The following is a 15577-nucleotide window of genomic DNA, read 5'->3' as shown; positions in this document are numbered from 1 at the left end:
GACGGAGTCCGTCATTTTTTATATATATATTTTTTAATTAAAAAGATTAGGGGCAACTCATTCCGTCGCTTTTTACGGCCCTGTCCGTCGCTCTTTTAAAAGCGTCGAGCAAAAAAGTGACGGAAGTGACTGCGTTGCTTTTCCGTCGAGTTTGACCAAAAAAGCGACGCAGTTTTGGCATTAGGGGAAAGCGACAGAATTATGTGTGTCGTTTTTTCATATTTTTTTAGTAGTGGCCTGAGTTTTGACATTAGGGGAAAGTTGCGCCCATTGAGGTTGGGGCGTGACATCGTGGCACCAGAGATTCAAAATCCTAGATCCACCTCTGATCATAGCATAACTTGTATCCAAACCAAACGACCCCTAAGACGTTTAAGTTTGAGTATTTTTTGTAACAAGATATTTCCAGGCTGCTACATGAGAGTCTAGTTGCTGTGTTGCCAGGACATATTTCCAGTAGTTATTTAATCAATTGTCACACAACATGAAATGCAAAAGGGGGCTTCTAATGTATCTATAGAAGAAAAAAACGTAAGAATGTCAGTAATTTTGAAGTTGAAGGCTAATGGGAAGTCCTTCAAGAGGGGCAGGCATTGGATCATATATCATTTTCTCATTGGGAATAAGTAGTTTCCAATTAAATTTTCTTATTAAAATGTGCAGAAAGACGAGAATCTCCAGCCCAGCAAACTCTTTTCCTACGCACATTCGAGGTCCTACCCCGAATGGAATATATGTATATGGTGCAGGTCCAGCTCCTTCAAATCTTGATGCTTCCAAGCTCGTTGCGTTGGGGAAAATTTCTGGATCCAGACTTGTTTGAGCAGTATTCCAGTAAAACTGTTCCAATTCTATGCACTGCACTCACAATAGCAGAAGAAACTATTTATATAAAATTAGGACAATTGGATTTCAAGTATAGCACATGATAAAAATAGTAATCTATCCGTATAATTTTGTTTGTCCTATTTTTTCCAACTCCGTGTTATAGATGAAAATCAATAAGCAAATTAAACTGAAGGAAATAATATATTACCTTCCATCCCTTTGGGATATGATAACCTTCATAATTTATATCCACAATTGCTTCTCGATAAGCTCCCATTATAGGTGGTGTAAGTCTCATAATTTCAGATACTACGTTTCACGAATACTTCATCTTCTGTATATCATCCCAATTCAAAAACTCCCCTTCTTTCTTTGATGATGCTATCTCAATATGCTCTGCTTGTCGTCACCAAATAATTGATAAAAAGATGTATATATAAGTAATTCCATAAATATATAAACACGCCTTACAGAATGTGTAAGGCTAAGGGCATCTCCAACCCATTCTCTATTTTACTCTCCAAATATAGAGATTATATTTGAAAAGTACTAACTCCAACCCAATTTTCTATTGTACTCTCTAAAATCAAATTTTTCTCTTCCCTCAATATTATATTATTATTTTTATGTCATTTTTATTTTTCTTATTTAATAATATAAATTCTTTCGTCTTTTTTCAAATAATCACTCTATACTTCATGTAATATAAATTTTGTTCTTTTTAAATTATTTATTTAGTATAAAATTAATTTTATTCTAAATTTCTTAATAACATAAATTGCAAGCACATATTATATATTATACATATTAATGGACAATTCAAATAGGTGAAATCATTGATGAAATACAATTACATAATAAATATTACATTATCGTGTTTAATTACCAAAGAAATATCTATGTATATATTATCGTAAAATTTATTTCTTGTACGGAATTTACTACCCCTATTTATTTTGAACAAAAATTTTAAAAAAGAAGTAGAAAAATAATAATTCGGAATGATAGTAGTATACTTGTCAATAATATATTTTTAGATGTTGCATTACATTAGAAAATAATTATAAATATTATAGACTTAATGGTTTTATATAATATAAATAATATTAAAATAATTTTAAATTACATATTTAAAGTGACGACTTTTTTATTTAAAAAATAAAGTAGAAAAATTATTAATTCGGGATGAAAGTAATATACTTGTCAATAATATATTTTTAGATGTTATATTACATTTAGAAAATAATTACAAATAGTAAATACATAATTAATGATCTTACATAATAAAAATAATATTAAAATATTAAAAAAGTGAAATAGAAAGTATGAATAGTAATTCTCCAAGAGAACTACTATTAACCTCTCTATAAATAGAGAATAGAGACTGAAATGGAGAGTAGTTAGAGAGTCCATTCTCTATTTTACTCTCCAAATATAAAAAATATAGAGTAAAATAGAGATGAGTTGGATATGGTCTAATAAAGCAAATTCAATAATTCAGACAACAAAAAAATATCAAAAGAGAAACAATAATTTAACGTGATTCGCTCAATTCACTAACCTTGCAGAATGTTATCTTAATGAGTAAAGTAAGAGTGACAAATGAAGTGTAATGGCCAGCAAAGGGAAACAACAATTTGTTATTAGCAATAAGTAGTTCAGACATGTACTTTCCATTTTCATCTGGACAGGATAGCAAATGAGACAAAATGTCTTGTGAAGGTGATGCTATTTTCTGATCCAAAGCTTCTCTTCTTTTTCTGACAAATTGCAATAATTCTTTCCTAATAACAGCTATAGCTCTCGTTGCTCTGTAAAATGGAAATTAGTCCTTTCAAGAAAATGTTGAACTGTGCAGAGAGCCTTTCGATTTCATTGTCGTCTTCCATGCTCATGAATAGTTGACATGCCACTTTGAAAGTGTATAATTTGACCAGAGATACCTTCACCTTCTCTTTACCTTCATAAACATAGACCACGTACAGAAAAATTGTATTTTATACTATCATCAAAACAAAGTCATTATTTTAATATTTTCTTCTCATTTTGTCTTTACTTATTATTTAATATTCTATATATTTTATTATTTACCCTATTTTTTATAGTAACTCTACCCCATATATGTGACACCTTGTAACGACGGATAACGATACAATCTATCTAAATATTATATTTATTAAAATAATACAGTACGATACAATACAACACAATACATTATGAAATAATATATAACTACCATCAAAACAAAGTCTAAAAGATCATTAACAATGTATACATATCATGTTGTTTTCAAGAACTTTGGAGGTTAATTCCTTTCCGTATGACGCTATCATCACCTATTAGAAAGTCAAAATCCTTAAAAATCAAGCAGAACAAAGGAAATAAATTAAAGAGATTCTACCATAGTATGCCTAAAAATATACTTCAAAAGATTCTTACCTTTATTTTTCAGTTTTTCACTGTTTTGTATGTTTAACCTCCAACTCAAACCTACAAATATTGTTTTGCATTTAAAAAAACATAAAATTTGTATTTTTAAAAACAAACTCAATTAACTAGCACCGCCGAATCAATTAGAGAAGAGTCAAAAACGGAAGTAGAAAAAGAAATTGTGTAATAGAGCAAAAATACCAACAACAGTAAAAGGGAACAAAAAGAACATAAAACCCTATCGGTAAAGAGTTTGGAATGAAGAGACCAAAACTAAGTTTGGAATGAAGAGACGAAAACTAACTTTAATATGCAATGAAGCATATGCTTTGTATTTAGAGTAAGCAATACAATTTGTAACTTAATGAGCAATTCAATAGAAAGAGTAAAGTATTTGTAATGACCCTGAAGGTTATTTTTGGAAATTTTCGTAAAAAACTATTTTACCACTCCTAGTAGTTTCTCCAAGTCATATTTGGTTGATATCTGATGTCGGTTCCGTGATTTTCTTGAAAAGTTGAGATTTTCGGTAAACTTTGAGTTTTAGAGATTTAGAATGACTCAAAAGTGGTATTTGAGTTTCGAGTCTCAAAACAGAATTTTGTTGATTTCATCGGTTCTTGAATGTTGAATTTTGTCTAGGAGAGTTGACGAAATCATATTTGGAGTCATATCGTGGATTTGAGGGGTTGAGTTGGAAATATTTGAGTTTTTTGGCCATAGGTTTGACTTTAATCACCATTTGGGGATCGGATGCTCGGAACTGAATTACGATGACTCCGTTGAATTCAGAGGGTGATTTTAGTCCTAGGGAGAGTTCCTGTGTATTTTTCTGAAGCTCCGAGGGTGTTTTGGTCTTGTGAGCTATAAAGTTGTTCTAGTTGCGATTTTTTGGTTTTCGGATCAAAAAGGCCTCGAAATTAAATTCTGATGGTTCTGTTGAGTCCAGAACATTGATTTTAGTAGGGTTGCATATATGCTTTGTCTACACGGGATTCCGAACGAATCCCGAGGGTCAATTCAGAACTTTGAGACTTAGAAATTTTTGCTGGTTTTCTTCCATCTAATGCAGACCTTACGATCACGAGGGGGTAGGTCGTGATCGTGACAATCGCTTAAGAGAGAACCTCTTCATGAAAGCAAAGGTCAGCACCTGGTTGAGGAGTCGCGGAGGGCGGGGATTGTGAAAGCGAGGTCCGCTTAAGAGAACCCCCAACCACTTAAGCGACATCTGAGAGGGGTTTAAGGTTAGGGTTTAGTCTTTTTCCATATTTTCAGACCTTAGGAGCTCGTATAGGAGAATTTTGACATGGGATTTCTTATGGTGATTAGGTAAATGTTCTTGACCAAGAATTTACGTTACCCATTCATTTTATCATGAATTTTGTTTCAAACTAAGGATTTTGGACCCTAAATTTGAGGTTTCTTGAAGAAGATGAATTTTTTTTAAAGGATGATTGTGACTTTATTTCAACAGCATTTTCAAAATGGTTTTCGACAATTGATTCATAATACTGCAAAAATATTTTCATGTAGAAATACTCAGATTTACACCCCTATTTTTTGAAGTTGAACTTTAAGCCTTTGACCCGTTTTTCACCGAATTTCTCATTCTTAGTATCGTTGGACTTGGTTTCTGATTGTGAAGCAATATTTGAATAAATTATGGTGATTCGGAGTATAATTGAAAGGGCAAAGCTCACATGAATTGATTGATCATGTCTTAATTAAGGCAAGTGGACTCCTTAAACTCCGTGAATCTCTTAGAATTCCCGAATATCCCGTCATATGTGTGTTGGGGCATAATGGGGATGAGGTTACGGGTTTAATTGTGATATAAAATAATCTAAAATGAATAAACGGAGTTAATAAAAGATGATGTATGATATTATTGAGAATTGAGTATTACATGCCGTAATCTAGATATCTATTTGTATTTGATGAAATGTTTGATAGTCTAATTGTGATTGCGGTTTGTTTGAATTGATTATTCCTCATTACTTGTGTGAGCATGTTGTTTACATTAGTTCTGAAATACTGTGATGAGAGGTATACGATTGTGAGACCAAGGTCTTTTTAGGTCAAAGATATGATATTGTCGAGGTCATTTCCTGTGAGAGATTGATAGGCCGAAGTCGTTTCCAGTGGAATGATATTGCCGAGGTCATTTCTAGCGGATTATATTGCCAAGGTCATTTCTGGCGAGATTATATTATCGAGGTTATTTGCGGCGAGATTATATTGCCAAGGTAATTTCTGGCAGAATTATATTGCCAAGGTCATTTTTGATAGTGTTATATACCCGAGGTCATTTCTGGTAAGGTTGTGGGATCGAGGTTATTTCCAATCATAGATTATAAGACCGAGGCCATTTTTGGTCAGAGTTTATTATGCTGAGGTCTTTGCCGATAATTGCACACATGCATGATCATTAAGCGTGCATATACATATTATGCATATCTCTGTATGATAATGTAGATGCCTATTTGTGACTTGTGATTATTTGTACTTATATCTTGTGATACTGAGATGAGATCTGAACCTTATTGAACTGTTTAGCATAAGCTGTTAGGTTGGCCTGAATTTCTATGCAGGTTTTAGTCTGGAGGTTCGGTTGGGTTGCAAAGGAGTACGCAAATCCTTTTAGATTTGCTTAGTTTTTCTAATTATCTTGCTGGGTACCGCGTTGAATGGTACTCACCTTTGCTTCTACATTTGTGTAGGTTTTGAGGCTGGACTTTGATCACCGTTTCTTTCTGATCATTCGAGGCTTCTAAGAGTTTGAGAGAGGTAGTCATTGATATCCAACGAACTCTCGCATTTCCTGTATTTTTATGCTTTACTCTGTTTAAGAATTGAAGACATATTGATACTTGTAATTTATTTTTGTCTTGTTATTCTAGAGGCTTGTACATGTGATACAATCTTTGGGGGTAGTTGAAAGACTTTCACTTTTGTTTATTATTTACTTATTTAGTCTGTTTCATCTTTACTTTTCCGTAAATGTTGGTTTTTAGGCTGACTTGTCCGGTGGGGAAGGACAAGTGCCATCACACCTGGATTTAGGTCATGACAAATTGGTATCAGAGCCAGGTTCATAGGCCTTAGTGTACAAGCCAGTCTAAGTAGAGTCTCGAGGATTGTTACAGAGACATCTATGCTTATCTTCAAGAGGCTATGGAGACTGTTAGGAAACTTCATTTATTTGTTCTTTCTTATTGTGCCAAGTCATTATCGTTAGTGCTGAGTGTGACGTATTTTTTTGGCAGATACCGAGGACCATATCTATGTCTATTAGTAGAGGGGAGGCAGTCCCCGAGGTAGCTATTGAGACCCTAGCTAGGGGTAGGGGTATGGACTGAGTGAGAGGTCAAGGCCATGGAGCGATTGCAGGTAGAGGTCATGCCCGAGGAGTGGCACCTGCCTGAGGTCGTGCTAGAGAGGCCTCCCAAAGCCATAGGTTGAGATTGCTGAGGACCTGGTTCCTCTAGAGCCCCACCCCTGTTGCTTCAAGAGATCTTATTAAGGATGTTGGGTATGTTGGAGAGTTACACTCATGGTACTAGAGGCACGCCACAGGGTTCACAGACTAAAGTTGGTGTACAGACTCTAGAGCAGCATCAGGTCCCAGTGGTTTAGGTTCAGGTGGACCAGCCACCATTGGTTCCCACACCAGTTGTCGGTACACATATTTCTCTAGATATGGTTAAGACTATAGCAGATCAATAGTGCTATGAGAGGTTTCAGAAGATGAAACCACCAAAGTTCCAAGGTGGTAAAAGCGAGGATGTAGATGAGTTTTTGACATTGTGTCATGAGATATTGGAGCCAATGAGCATGGTTGATGCCCGGGGTGTTCAATTTATTGCAATCCAGCTCTGTGGGTCATCTAGGGAGTGGTGGAGCATATTCGTGAGGTTCAGACCAGTTGGATCCTCTCTGGTTGAGTGGGGAGTTTTTGCTAGTGCTTTTGAGGATCGCTTCAGCCCATGAAGCATACAGGAAGAGAGTAGATTAAGGTTTGAGAGTTTGACTTAGGGCGGCATGTCAGTTGCCGAGTATGAGGCCCATTTTTGCCAGTTATCGAGGTATTCTACAGTGTTGATTTTGGATGATGCGGAGATAGTCCGCAGGTTCATGAAGAGTTTGACCGTCTCTATTTGATCCTATGTTTTCAAATCGGCCGGTGAGGGGGCTTTCTTCTAGTTCATTGTGAGCACCACCAAAGAGGCAGAATTGATGGTCAGAGAAGAGTTTGGGGACCCCAAGAGGGCCCATGCTAGTGGTAAGTTTTCGGGTACCTTTCACATAGGGAAGGCAGTCAGTTTCAGCACCAGAGACCTATTCATACTTCTATGCCAGCAGCCGATAGTGGACAGTAAGTCTAAGGGTCTCAGAGTTTGGGCCGAGGTGGTTATGGTATTCCACCAGGGTCGTCGGAGCAGTCTTCGATCGCGAGGTCAGGTTTTAGTTATAGAGATCTGGGTAATTTAATGTGCCAGTAGTGCCCACTAAAGACTTATTTAGGGCTCCAGCGCACTTATTCAGCAGCTCTAGTAGCTTTAGAGAGAGATTCGGGGCCTCCGGCTAAAGGTTGGGTTAGAACTCAAACAAGTAGAGGTGGTAGAGCCTTTGGTGGTGGTGTTTTGGTTCCGCGAGGAAGGGGTACGGTTCAGGTGGGTGGTGGTAGAGAAGCTCAGAGCTATGCTTTTTTAGGGAGACCCGAGGCTGAGGCTTTTGATGCGGTCATTACAGGTATCATCCCGGTTTGCCATGGACCTGCATCTGGGTTATTTGATCCTGGATCTACATTCTCCTATGTGCCTACCTATTTTGCATCTGGATTTTATTTGAATTGTGATAGCATGCCCATGCTTGTTTGTAATGACCCATTAGGTCATTTTGAGTACTAGAGCTTTTTATTTCATAAAAGATTTATCCCGTAAATTTTAGTGGATATTTTGGACTATTCGATAACTGTAGTTATTTAGTTAAGGGGAACTTCAGATAATTAATTTAGTTAGTAGGATAAATTTATAATTTATTTAATACTCTGTACCATTTATTTATTAAAATAAGATAGAGATATTTGTCACTTTTATTACATAATTAATTAAGAAAAGAAAAGGGAGACAAACCCCAGCGGACGAACTGTCGAACAAAAATGCCTGCAGGCAAACAAACAAAATTTGCCACTACAATTACATTGTTTCATATATAGCTAAATATATATATAGAATATAAGGCATCCTATTACTATTATCTATAGTGGATCTAGAAGTTATTGCCTATTAATGTTGCTACGGTACGTTGAAAATATTTAATTTTGGAGATAATATTTTTAGGAATGGTTACTAAGTAATGATTACAATGTATAGGCAATAATGAGATAATGATTTATAAGGGATGTAATGGTAGTGAATGTGAAATTATTGCACTGTTAAGGATTGGGTTCATTCGTCCCTTTGTGGTTTTTTTTTTTTTTTTTTTTTTTTTTTTTTTTTTTTTTACGGGAACAGACCCTACACGAGGCTCCCACCTCTCGTGCACAGTCAGGGGTTAAGCAACACCCCCAAGCCTTAACATAAATAATCAAAATAAAAATACAAGGAGGGGGACATAAACCTTACCTCCGATCCTATGGTGGTTCATAAGTCGGCTAACCTATTAAGGTCGGCTAACTCATCCCCGATACAAAAAAGAAACTAACTATAACTAGAAAGCATTAAACCTGTGAGAGGACTCCTCCCGGTACAATTCAACTATGAAAGCATAAATGAGGGAGACTCTCCCCTTCCATGAGAAAAAAGAAAAGTAACCTACACTAGTCCTATTCAACTATGCTACGTACCAGACATAGCTACATTGAAGAAGAACAAGCATACGAAACTTCTATCTCGCATGGGATGGGAAATTCCTTTCATCTTTGCTCCTTTTAGTCTTGTCGTACCAAGTAAATCCAGGTGAAGTGTGCCTTTGTATCAGCATCATGATTACCAGCTATGGAGGTTGAAAGGAAGGAAGTAGCTGCATGGTGGTCCAAATGTATGGTTGCTGCAGACCTGTACCTGCACAGCCAAACAAGACCAACAATACATTCAACCAAAGAGGTGTGCAAGCTGCTGTAGCATTAGCTTGTATTTGTTCCTTGGCTGCTGCAAGTTGGTGGAGCTGTTGCAGCTGTTGATGGAATGCATCCAAGGCTGCCAATCTGCAGGTGGCTGCAGGTTCCCTAGGCTGCTTGTTGGTCTTTGTTTTGAGGTGGTTAGGCCTCTTGGAGCACCTGCACAAAATAACAAAACCAACAAACTTGTATATGTTTCTTGTCTGCTGCAGGTTGATGGAGTTGTTGCTGGAGTGTGTTAGTAGTGGAGAATGTGTTTGGCAAGCTGAGGGTGCTGCTCCAAAGCAGCCCCAAGATACTGCAGTCCTTTTAGCAGTCTGCCAGCTGCATTGGTGAAGCTGAGAATGACTGGTCATGGAGATCAATGCATTCTCCTGGAGGGGGGTGAAGCTGAGGTACCTGCATAGACAAACACAACCAACAAGACAAACAGCCAAATACAAGCAACCAAACAACCACAAAATCCAGAAGGAAGTTGCTGCTCTGCATAGTCCTTGTGTAGGCCTCTTAGTGAAGGTATTTGTTTTGGTGGTTGTATCTGTGCTGTGCTCTATGTAGGTGTTGGAAACACATGTTGATGAGTTCATCCTGACATCTGCATCTACACCACAAACAAGAACCAGCAAGAAAGGAGCTGCTGCAAGTGTTGTGTTATTAGAGTTATTAGAGAAGGCATAGGTGGATTGGATTTGTTCCTTGTCTGCTGCAGGTTGGTGCTGGGGTGTGTTGATAATAGAGAGTGTGGTTGGCCAGCTGAGTGTGCTACTCCATATAAGCCCAAGGTTACTGCAGCCCTCATAGCAGTGCCAAATAGGTTCTAAGCAAAGAAAGTCAACCAAAGACAAGCAACAAAGCAAACAAGTGTTGAGCTGCTGCAGGTGTTGAGCTGCTGCAGATGTTGTCCTCTATGATTTTGATGTTAAAGCATGTTGGTGTAAGTCTCCAACAACCTGCAAATACACAGCAAGTAACCAAAGACAAGCATAGACATATACAGGTTAGTAGAGAGGAATGGATCTCAAATAGGATTTTGGAGCCTGTTAGCATTTTCCATGTCGCTCGACTAACGTCTCCACTTATCCGTTTGAGCTGAAATTTCATGAGGTTTGCATATATATTCTTTACTTTAGCCTTGCAAAGTTTGAAGGCTTGATTCCCAAGTTGGAGCTTCCATTTAGCAAATTTCTTCCTTTTTAAGCTTAAGACAGCTGATTGTTTCAAGCTCGCTCGCCTAACGTCTAAAATTATCCGTTTTGGCTGAAATTTCTTGGGCCTTATCAAAAATATATATGCTACCATCCTGCAAAGTTTGGGAGACTTTGGACAAGTCCACAAGTTACTCCCTACCCTGCACCTACTGCCCTGCTGAGGCTTAGAGGTTGCAGGGGGTTTGGAAGATGTTGTTGTGCTCTTGTCTATGTATTTGTTGTTGAAGAATGCTAATATATTGCTCCAGACACCTGCAATAATACAACAAACAAGCCCAAACAAAACATAATATACACAGACTATCAATAGAGAGGGGACCTCAGTAAGAGCTTTGGAGAGTGTTATCATTTTCCAAGCCGCTCGACTAACGTCTCCAATTATCCATTTGAATTGAAACTTTATGGAGTTAGCATGTATATCCTCTCCTTTAGTCCTGCAAAGTTTGAAGACTTGTTTCCCAAGTTGGAGGGTCCAAATTACTAAAGACCCTCTCTTTAGGCTTAAGGCAGCTGAATGTTTCCATGTCGCTCGCCTAACGCCTCCATTTATCCGTTTGGGCTGAAACTTCTTGGGGCTTGTCAAAATAATATATTCTAACTTCCTGCAAAGTTTGGGGGGCATTGGACAAGTCCACATGCTACTCCACACCCTGCACCTGCTGCCCTGCTGAAGCTTAGAGGTTGCAGGGTGTTTGGAAGTTGTTTTTGTGCTCTTGTCTATGTATTTGTTGTTGAAGAATGCTAATATATTACTCCAGACACCTGCAATAATACAACAAACAAGCCCAAACAAAAAATAATGTACACAGACTAGCAATAAAGAAGGGACCTCAGTAAGAGCTTTGGAGAGTGTTATCATTTTCCAAGTCGCTCGACTAACGTCTCCAATTGTCCATTTGGGTTGAAACTTTATGGATTTAGCATATGTATCCTCTCCTTTAGTCCTGAAAAGTTTGAAGACTTGTTTCCCAAGTTGGAGGGTCCAAATTACTAAAGACCCTCTCTTTAGGCCTAAGGCAGCTGAATGTTTCCATGTCGCTCGCCTAACGCCTCCAATTATCCGTTTGGGCTGAAACTTCTTGGGGCTTGTCAAAATAATATATTCTAACATCCTGCAAAGTTTGGGGGGCATTGAACAAGTCCACCTGCTGCAACTCACCCTGCACATCTTACCCTGCTGAATCTCAGTTACAGGTGTTGCAGGGAAGGTGTTAGCATTAGTGAGAGGCTGAATATTTGGTGAAGTCCTAGCATGCCAGGTTGTTGCTTCTCTTTTGTTGAGATACTTTGAACCTGTAAAGACAAGTGACAAGAAGCCAAACAAGAAGGATAGGTGTACAGGCTGCTGGAGACTCTTTTGTAGCTCCATGTGACTTCCATAGTAAATGAGGTTAAATTGCATGTTGTTGCAGGCTTCTCCCAAGAGAGGACCCTTAGTTGTACTCAGAACCAGCTCCCTATGGTACCTGCACCCACCAACAGAAAAACACACATACAAGCAATTCTGCAAGATTCTAATTACTTGTAGTTGGTTCCTGATTGCTGATTCCCATTGCTGGTTCCTGTGCTGCATCACTACAGCTTTCCTTGCCTGGCTTGCAATTGTTGGTTCCCATTTTCCAAATCTACTGATACCTACACAAGCAAGAATGAAAAGAAAAAAGAAGCTATCTATTCTAATCCTTACCTCTAGGGGTAGGTTGATTGCTCTAGGAATGCAATAAGTAAGGGAGATTGTCCCCTTTACAAAACTCCTACCTATGAATTTATACATAGGGAGTTCTGTACTACTATTATTGGTATGCAAATCAAGGAGGTTGTTTGATCCTCTTCAGTTTTGTCCTCCTAAAATTTGGCATCCCCATCTTGTCTAGGATGTAATATCCTCTTGTTTCCTTAGGAAGCTGTTGAACACTGTAGAATTGAGCCATGCTATCTACACTGTGGCTATGCTTGGAGAGTGTATCAGCAACAAAATTAGCCTCCCTATAGATGTGCTTACATTGAAAGAGATCCAGCATTATGATCATCTCCTGCAGGTTTGTGATGTATTTCCTGATGTTCCAGGGAGATGTGATCTCTTGTTTTAACCATTTCACAAGTAATTCAGAATCAACCTCCAGTAGAACCCTGCTGTAGCCATGTTGAATACACCAAGTAATGCCTATGACTGCAGCTTGTACCTCAGCTTGGTTGTTAGAACCAATTCCAAGTGGTGCAGCAAATGCATAAAGGATGTTTCCTTTATGATCTCTTAGGATACCCCCAGCTCCAATTCTTCCAGGATTATCCAAGGCACTTCCATCAGTATTCAGTTTAACCACATGGTATGCTGGTTTGTGCCAACTGACTTGGATGATTTTCATTTCATGGCTGCATCTTTCCACCATAGCTATTAGCTCCTTCCAGTCATTTGGCCAACTAATGTAAGGGAAATCTGTGAAGATCAGCATGTAGAGTTCTTTGATGACTGAGAATTTCACTCTAGTACTGCTAGACTTTTTGCCACCATATTTACTAGCACACCTGTTCTTCCATAAGTTCCAACAAATAAATATAGGAGTAGCTTGCAATAATAGTTTATGGACTTCATTATTTGGTTTAGCCAGCCACCATTTCATCATATTGCTCCTCATTGGGTTGCTGCTGTGTTGTATACCCCAACAGTCAGAAAAATACTTCCATATGTGACTAGCCATGTGTCCAGAGATAAAAATGTGATCTATAGTATCCCATCCTGGCCTGTAGCAACAAGAACACTGAGCAGCTGCATGACCAAAGTGCTCAATATTTTCATTGGTGGGCAACTTGCTTCTGAGAGCTCTCCAGATAAGAAAGGATATTTTGAAGGGTATATTCTTGTGCCATATATTATTGTCTGTCATGGTTTTGTTCCTTTTAGGCCTGATTTGGTTCCAAGCTGAAGCACATGTAAAGTTTCCATCTGAATTCAGCTTCCAGTAGGCTGTATCTGGGAGGTCAGGTTGGTACTTGAAGGAAACATTTAGAATCTTCTGTATCAGATGCTGTGGTGCATGTTGCCTCACCTTCTCTTCATCCCATTCTCCATTCTTCAGGAACTTGGAGACAGTGGTATTGTTAAGTCTAGGTAGACAGTCTTTGTGATAAGCTAGGGGGCCAATTCCTAACCAATCATCCCACCAAAAGCTGCAAGAGCCTGAGTTAAGGTGCCACTGTATATGAGGCTCAATCTCAGCTTTGTTTGTCATCATGTGTTTCCACATAATTGATTGACCAGTGTCCCATTTCTTGATTACTGGATTTGCCCTTTGGCAATACTTGGCCCTCAGAAAGCTCCCCCATAGAGTCTTCTTAGACCTAAAATTCCACCATTGTTTATATTGCATTGCTAGGCAGACATCTTTCAGATTTTTCATGCCAACACCTCCTTCATCTGTTGGGTAGCTGAGGGTCTCCCATGATGCCCAATGGTATTTTCTTTTTTCTTTGTCCCATCCCCAAAAAAAATTTGCTATTAGGGACTTTATTTGTTTGAGTGTAGTGGCAGTTGGAATCACAGCAGATAAGAGATGAATTGGGAGGGACTGCAACACATACTTCACAAGAGCAGCTCTCCCCCCATAACTGAGAATTTTGGTATGCCATCCTCTAATTCTGGATGTTACTTTGGACACCATACTAGTAAAGTATATGATCCTTTGACCTCCAATATATAAGGGGCAACCCAAGTAGGTAATAGGGCCATGAGTTGTTTTGAAACCAGTGGTAGAAGTGACCCTTTCAGTGATCTCAGGATCAGTATTCAGAGGGATCATGCACTGACTCTTTTGTGTGTTAATAAGCTGGCCTGAAGTCTGTTCATACACTTCCAGTGTCTTCATGATCAGCTTGAGAGAGTTACTACATGTTGAAGTGAAAATGATTATATCATCAGCAAAGCTCAAATGATTAATCAATGGACCTTTCTTCTCCATGTGGAAACCTTTGTACAAATGGTGTTGATGAAGATTATTGAGCATTCTTGATAGTACCTCAGCACCTAAAATAAATAGGGCTGGGGATAATGGATCTCCCTGTTTGAGGCCTCTTGTAGAGTGGAAGAAACCATGCCTACCTCCATTCACAATAACTGAATACCAGTTATTAGCCATAAGTCTCCAAACCATGTCAATAAATCCTTCTCCAAATCCAAACCTTCTCATGACTAGACATATAAATGACCAGGACACCCTGTCATAGGCTTTGGCCATGTCTAATTTGATCACAACATTATCTCCCATCTTTGGTTTTTTAATGCTATGAGTGATTTCCTGTGCCAACATTATGTTTTCAGCTATACTTCTTCCCTTAACAAAACCTGACTGATTTTCAGAGATCAGTTGAGGAAGAATAGGAGCAAGTCTGAGACATAGGATCTTTGAAATAACTTTATTGGTGAAGTTACTTAGTGATATAGGCCTGAAATCTGATAACTTATTAGGATGATCTACTTTTGGGAGTAGAACCAAACAAGCATGTGAGATGAACTTGGGAATAGAATGCCCACAAAAAAAGTATTTCACCAAATTGAATAAGTCTTCACTGATGATATCCCAGCAAGTTTGGAAGAACTTGCCATTAAAACCATCTGGACCTGCAGCAGATACATCACTGAGGGAAAAAACAGCTTCTTTCAGCTCCTCTTTAGTTGGCATAGCATTAAGAGCTTGGTTTTGATTATCTGTGATGGATTTGGGGATACATCTGAGGATATCTTCATTGATAGCATCATCCTTACCAGTAAATATCTTCTCAAAGTAGTCACATGCAGCAGTAGCTATATTCTGATCACCTTGAATAGTATTATCCTGTTCATCAGTAATCTGATGGATGAATAATCTTCTTCTCCTTCCTCTAATAATAGCATGAAAGTACTTGGAATTGGCATCTCCCTCCTTAAACCACTGAAGCTTAGTTTTTTGTTTAAGGATGGATTGTTCAGTCTTTAAGTATTTAATGTACTGAG

The 15577-nt window shown here is 38.2% G+C and overlaps 1 protein-coding gene across 1 annotated transcript; it reads right to left on the bottom strand.

Annotated features, from left to right (window-relative positions):
- Positions 1-540: 540 nt before the first annotated feature.
- On the bottom strand, positions 541-6919 carry LOC129884282 (beta-amyrin 28-monooxygenase-like). Its single transcript, XM_055958604.1, has 4 exons — positions 6867-6919; positions 6679-6759; positions 2390-2639; positions 541-858 (listed from the first exon to the last, which is right to left on the bottom strand). The coding sequence occupies exons 1-4, from the start codon at positions 6917-6919 to the stop codon at positions 541-543; spliced, it is 702 nt and encodes a 233-aa protein (XP_055814579.1).
- Between the last annotated feature and the right edge of the window lie 8658 nt (positions 6920-15577).

This window comes from Solanum dulcamara, chromosome 4, assembly GCF_947179165.1.
Source record: "Solanum dulcamara chromosome 4, daSolDulc1.2, whole genome shotgun sequence".
NCBI lineage: Eukaryota > Viridiplantae > Streptophyta > Magnoliopsida > Solanales > Solanaceae > Solanum > Solanum dulcamara.
Note: the sequence above shows the minus strand (reverse complement) of the source record. Positions and strands in the feature narration are given on the sequence as shown.